Consider the following 6,218-nt stretch of genomic DNA (forward strand, 5'->3'; position numbering starts at 1 on the left):
ATAAAAAAAATAAGCTTTTGCAAGTTCAAAATCATAACCTGAAGTGTCCAAAATCCCTTGGGACCCTAGGCATATCATAAGTTGCTGATATTCATACACTTGTAAACACCTCCAGATGCTTACTTCAAAAGAAGGAAACCAATAACATTAAAAATTCTCATCACATAAAACTAAAACCATACATGTGTAAGATCAGAGGTAGAAGAAGGCTGTTGAAAATGAGATGATTCAAATCCGAATACACTATTGAATAATACTCTAATTATTGAGTTTTCTAATTATTGAGTATATACATAGAAAGTTTCAGAAATAAATTAATTCACATTAATGTCAATTAAATAAAACACATCATTTACTTGCCAATTTACTAAGCTCCCAATCCTAAGAAAACACTAATGCAACAAGAGAGAATAAACCTCAGATGGGAGCTGCACATGTGGTTCTAAAGTGGCCTGTTTGATTGCAACGACTACAATGCACCACACGCTTGACACGGCCGCGGTCCTCCGCACGAACTCGCTTCTTCCTTGGTCGTCCAGGTGGTCTGAGTGATTTAGGAGGGTTAATGACAACTTCAAGAACGTTGGTTGCATTGGGATCCCCTTCAGACAACTCCTTCCACAAAGACTTATCAGGAATTGGGTGAATGGTTTGGGAATATGTCTTCCGGTATGTTGCAACCGTAAAACAGCTCTCCGTGAATCTGTGGACATTCTGCCTGCAGGAAAGAAGTGCTGCCACTGCATGCGCACAAGGCAAACCATAGAGCTGCCAACCACGACAAAGACAGCAACGATTCCTAATATCAACTATATTCGTTCCTTCATGAGATATAACTTCAAATTCAGCTTCGTTTGCACGAAGAACCTGATATGTACGAGCATGTTCAAGAGCCTCTGCAACACGTCTCTCAGCAGAAGGTACAAGTATTGATGTCCACTGCATGCTGGTCTCTCGCCGTTCATTAAACCAAGTCATTAGCTGCCTTCTGATGCATTCCATCATTTGAATTATGGGAAGCCCGGATGCCTCCAATATCCAAGTGTTCAAAGATTCAACAATATTAGCTGTCAAATGACCAAACCTTTGCCCCTCAAAATATGCGGTAGCCCACAGTCGGGGGGGAATTCTTCGAATCCAATATGCAGCATCTTGTGATATCTCTTCGATCTCCAGAACTTTTGCTTCGAATTCAATCACAGTAAGTGCATTGGCTGCTTCCCATAACAGATTAACAAGCAAGGTGTTATTAAATTCCTTCCGAAAGCTGTCACTCAAGTGACGCATACAAAATCCATGGAATGCTGTGGGAAAATTGGCTTCAACGCCATCAACAATTCCCTTCTGTCTGTTAGACAGAATTGTAAGCCTTGGCATGTTTTCAGTGTTAATCTCAAGCAGGTTGTGAAGTTCAGACAGAAACCACATCCAATTATCATCATTCTCCTCATCAACGACACCAAATGCCAAAGGAAAGAGGGCACCGTCACCATCAAATCCAGTAGCAAGAAGTAAGGTACCGAGATACTTGCTTTTTAAATATGTTCTATCAAGCCCCAAGAGTGGCCGACAAGCATTTAAAAAGCCATATATACAAGCTTGAAAGGAAATAAAGAGACGTTGGAAGCAATTCTCAGTGGGACTTCCATAAACAGATGCAATACTGCCGGGGTTTGTGCGTTTCAATTGTTCGCAGTATTGCGGAAGCAATCTATACCCTTCTTCGAAAGAACCACGCATTGCAGCCATGATACGCTCCTTGCCTCTCCATGCCTGCTTGTAAGATAAGGTGATACCATGAACCCTATGGATCTCTTCCAATATTTCCTTTGGCTTGCAATTAGGGTTTTCTTTCAGCCTTTGCTCCACAGAGTTAGCGACCCACTGAACTGAGGCTTGTTGATGGCCAAGATGAGCGATTCCTCCACATGTATGATTCTCATGGATGGTCCTAATGGTAAATGTTGGAACCCCTGGGAGCTTGGCCGCATGAATGCGCCAAGGACAGCCTTCACTTGCACATTTAGCAGTAAAGCGGGTCTTGTCGGATTTTATGGTTTGCATCTCAAAGTGCAAAGCAATTGCTGCATCCCTCAATGCCCTTCGACAACTCTTCACATCAGGGAATTCTTGCCCGACTGAGAGTTCATAAGTGGGATTTACAGCAACTACACGAGCCTGAATTACAGGAGTAGATAGCATAAGCTGGGACTGTTCAATATCCATATGATCGGCAGATTCAATGCCCATTTCCGTGTTCTGAACCACAGTCAGGGCTGTGTTCTCATCAAATTCCTGGTTCTCAGAAACGGTCAAATCATTGTTCTCTGATAGTACCAATTCATGGTTATGCTCAGGAAGGGGTAACTCCCGGTCATCATGCTCAGGTTTGTGATCCATGGAGAGTTCATGCTCATGCCCATAACTGTGACCATGCTCGCCTTCTTGATCATGGGTCTGTCCCATCTCCAACCCATGGTCTTGGTCGTGGGCATTTTCCAGACCAAGTTCATGATCATGACTTTGCCCCAGATCCATGTGATGCTCATGGGCAGGCCCCAGTTCCAATGCATGATTCTGGCTCAGGTCCATATTATGATCATGGCCCATCACTAATTGCTGGTCATGGCCAATTGCTAAGTTATGATTTTGACCAAGCATCAAATCTCGATTAGTCATTAACGATATCAATGATTACTGCACAAAGTATAACAAGGGCCGAGACACTGCCTGCAAGATCCTGTAGATACTATGGAAAAGTCAGATATACCATATCAACCATATGTCCAGAAACATTAAAATTCCTGAATTGCATGCATCACAAGAAAGCTACAACAGGAACAAAGTGTAGATAATTCATATAACCGTGACACACAGAATACCAAACATGTTAGGTGAGATCTGTAGGCAGAAGATGTAGCAAACAAATAGAAGGGCAGGTAATGCAGTATCAATTACACAAATGAACATATTTTTCTTTCCTTTCTTCAAGTACTCCCACCTTCTGTACATATTAATTGGACAGTTTCATTTTGGTGGTATGTACATGCAACAGAATCATGTGAATTTTCTAAGAAAACACAGCAAATAAATTGCTCCAATAATTAAAGATTACAGTTAAACATACAAACATGAAAGAGGAGCTAGCCAAAGTTAGCAGGTTATACTACTATCACACATTATAAATCATAAATTGCATAATGCAAAATCTGCTAATTACAGATTTACAATTGCACAGCCGGAATTTCAAACCCACACATCCATGCTCAAATAGACTCGATATCCATCCACAAACATTCCATTCACACTTCAGTTACTTTATAAATCTTGCCAGAAACTGAGATTAAAGTCACCACTCTCCAAGGGGAAAGAAAAAGGCACCGAGCTTGACTTAAAATCTCCGATTAACTATAATTAAGTAAACCTGTAAACAGAAGTTAATTATACTTAAGAAAAAGGCGGAACAGAAGTTAATAACACTTTGAAAAAAAAATAAACTTTCATAAAGCACAACACAAGCGGAATTGAATTGATTGTCAAAACGTACAACTCGGTAAAAACACAAGACACAATAAGATAACCATTATACATATAAAGAGTAGTTCGATAACAATAAGAATAACAGTGAAACTACCTGAAAGCTTTCACCTTTTTCCAGAAACACGAACACGAAGTGAAGAATGTTGAGAAAGGCACTACAAGAAGGATTCGGAGAACTAGGAAACGGATCAGATAAAGAACATGGGTTTTGCAATGGAAGGAGGAAGAAGAAGAAGAGGAGGAGGGATTTGAAAAGGAAGGTTTAAAAAGGGGAGAAATTTGGCGGGGAAGAAGTGGAGAAAATCGGAATTTAGGGTGAAAAAGGTAAGGAGAGGAGAGGAAGAATTGGAATTAGAAGGGTAGCAGAGGGATCGGCTTCTCAGGGTTGAGAAGGGAAATACAGGTTTGAGGCTAACCAACAACGAGGGTATTTACGTCAAAGGATTTTGGTTTCCGGAACACTGTGACTCTATTGCCCATCCCCGTTTAATTTAACCCTCTTTTTTTATTTTTTATTTTCACAATATGAATTCACTTATTAATATAATCTAATGTGGCAGGAGATTACGGGATTTATATTTTATACTAAAAAGATATCTTCATTCATAATGTTGTTGTTAGTTTGCTAAAAAGATTTTATTTTCCGTTTCAATTGATATGAATGGATAATTTAAAATATACTAATTATTTTATTCGATTTTGATATTTGTATAATTTTTGAAATGCACGCAGTAATTTCAGCTGTAATTTAAAAGCACTCTAAATTTATATAAAAGTTTTATAGATATTAATTAAAAAAAGTTTAATATAAACATTAAATTATGTATTTAAATTAAATTTTAATATACTAACAATATAAAAAAGTTTATTTAATTATCTAATCAAATTTGATTTTTAAGTAATAGAATTAAAAATTAATTATTTTTATTAATGTAATAATATATCATTAGTCTTTTTAATCAAACTTAGACTTTCATTCATTTCATGTAAGAATGGTTACAATAGTCCAAATTTGGACAACTAATAAGAAAGCAAAATAAAAAAAAAATCCACTCTATTTTTAAAGAGTTATTCTTCGCATACAAGCATTAAAGCTTGTAAACCTTACAAATTCAATTAAAACTAAATCAAAACGCGCTTCGAACCATTCTTCTTCCTCTTTGTCTTCTCTTTCTTATTTTCTTTCGTTATTTGCCTTCTCTTTCTCCTTCTTCTTCTTCTTCTTCTTGCTGCACGTTTTTCTTCCTCTTACTCTTCTTCTTCTTCTTTTCTTTCGTTTCTGCACGTTCTTCTTCCTCGTCTTCTTCTTCTTCTTCTTCTTCATTTACGTTCTTTTCTCTCTGTTTTCTCATTTTTTTTCGATTTTTCATGGTGAAATTGTTTTTGAAGAAGAAGAAGCAGCAGAAGATGAGGAGGAGAAAGAGAAAGAGTTCTGAATTATGCATAAGATGTACTTCAACGAATTTTGGGTGTATTTCTTAAATCCTTTGGGTGTAGTTTTGTAATCTTTTGGGTGTATTTCTGTAATCCTTTGGGTGTATTCCTATAATCGTTTTGGGTGTATTTCTGTAATCGTTTGGGTGTATTTCTAAAGTTCCATTATCTTCAAAAGGATTATAGAAATACACCCAAAGGATTACGAAAATACACCCAAAATTCGTTGCATAATTCAGAACTCTTTCTCTTTCTCCTCATCTTCTGTTGCTTCTTTTTCTTCAAAACGATTTCAAAGCTTAATTTCAGAAACCATGAAAATCGAAAAAAAAACGAAGAAGAAAGAAGAAGAAGAAGAAGAAGAAGAAGAAGAGAAGAAGAAGAAGAAGAAGAAGAAGAAGAGGAAGAGGAAGAGGAAGAGGAAGAGGAAGAGGAAGAAGAACCGTTCTAAGTGTAGCGCTTTGAAAACAGGAAAATCGAAAAAAAAATGAAGAAGAAAAAGAAGAGGAAGAGGAAGAGGAAGAGGAAGAGGAAGAGGAAGAAGAAGAAGAACCGTTCTGAGTGTAGCGCTTTGAAAACAGGAAACGGTTGAATAACGCATTAAAAGGCACGTATGTGTAGCAACTTGTAAGACTTGTATGTGTAGCACTCCTCATTTTTAAAACAAACTAGTGTATGAATTCGAGCCCAGTACAAAAAATTCATAAAAATAAAAATATTTATATTTTTAAATATTTAAATAAAACACTAAAACAACTACTATTATAAAAAGTTTATAAATTTACTATCAAAATAAAAGTTTAACTTAAAAATAGTGAGTAATAACCCATTTTACACTTTTTTGAAGTGAAATAATTATTCATTCATTTCAATATAGAATTTAAAATAAAATCAAAATATTCACATTAGAATCCTATTTTTTTTAAAGACTTCTCTATAAAAAATCATTGATAGTTGAATTTATAGACATTCTTATGTGATTCATGAGTAAAACTTTTAAACCTCTCTTGCTTTTAAAACAAACTATTATTAATTGTCATAGCAAAAGATACTATTATAGGGAACTGTCTTCGTTGAAATTTAGTTGGGCCGGTTTCATTTGTTGGTATCATATTCATTTTTAGAATTAAAGCAATATGACCAACGTTGTTACCCGTTAAGACTTCACATTCTATAACATGATTTTCAAGCTTCCTAATTTGTAGCCTTGTACCATTACAAAGACCACTAGATTGGTCAATATT

The 6,218-nt window shown here is 36.3% G+C and overlaps 1 protein-coding gene across 7 annotated transcripts; it reads right to left on the bottom strand.

Annotated features, from left to right (window-relative positions):
• Nucleotides 1-230: 230 nt before the first annotated feature.
• LOC130951546 (uncharacterized) lies at nt 231-3,905 on the bottom strand. Of its 7 annotated transcripts, none has more exons than XM_057880229.1 (3): nt 3,635-3,905; nt 3,318-3,424; nt 231-2,740 (listed from the first exon to the last, which is right to left on the bottom strand). In XM_057880229.1, exon 3 carries the CDS (start codon nt 2,677-2,679, stop codon nt 418-420), a length of 2,262 nt encoding a protein of 753 aa, XP_057736212.1. In that variant the 5' UTR covers nt 2,680-2,740; nt 3,318-3,424; nt 3,635-3,905; the 3' UTR covers nt 231-417. The 7 variants fall into 7 exon arrangements, with proteins under 7 accessions (XP_057736212.1, XP_057736210.1, XP_057736207.1 ...); XM_057880227.1 differs by having other exon boundaries at nt 3,229-3,424; XM_057880224.1 differs by having other exon boundaries at nt 231-2,749; nt 3,229-3,424.
• Nucleotides 3,906-6,218: the final 2,313 nt, after the last annotated feature.

The sequence above is a fragment of the Arachis stenosperma genome, chromosome 9 (assembly GCF_014773155.1).
Source record: "Arachis stenosperma cultivar V10309 chromosome 9, arast.V10309.gnm1.PFL2, whole genome shotgun sequence".
NCBI lineage: Eukaryota > Viridiplantae > Streptophyta > Magnoliopsida > Fabales > Fabaceae > Arachis > Arachis stenosperma.

Coding starts and splice junctions, on each gene's coding strand:
- LOC130951546 (XM_057880230.1), bottom strand. CDS start 2,679: ATGACTAATCGAGATTTGATGCTTGGTCAAAATCATAACTTAGCAATT.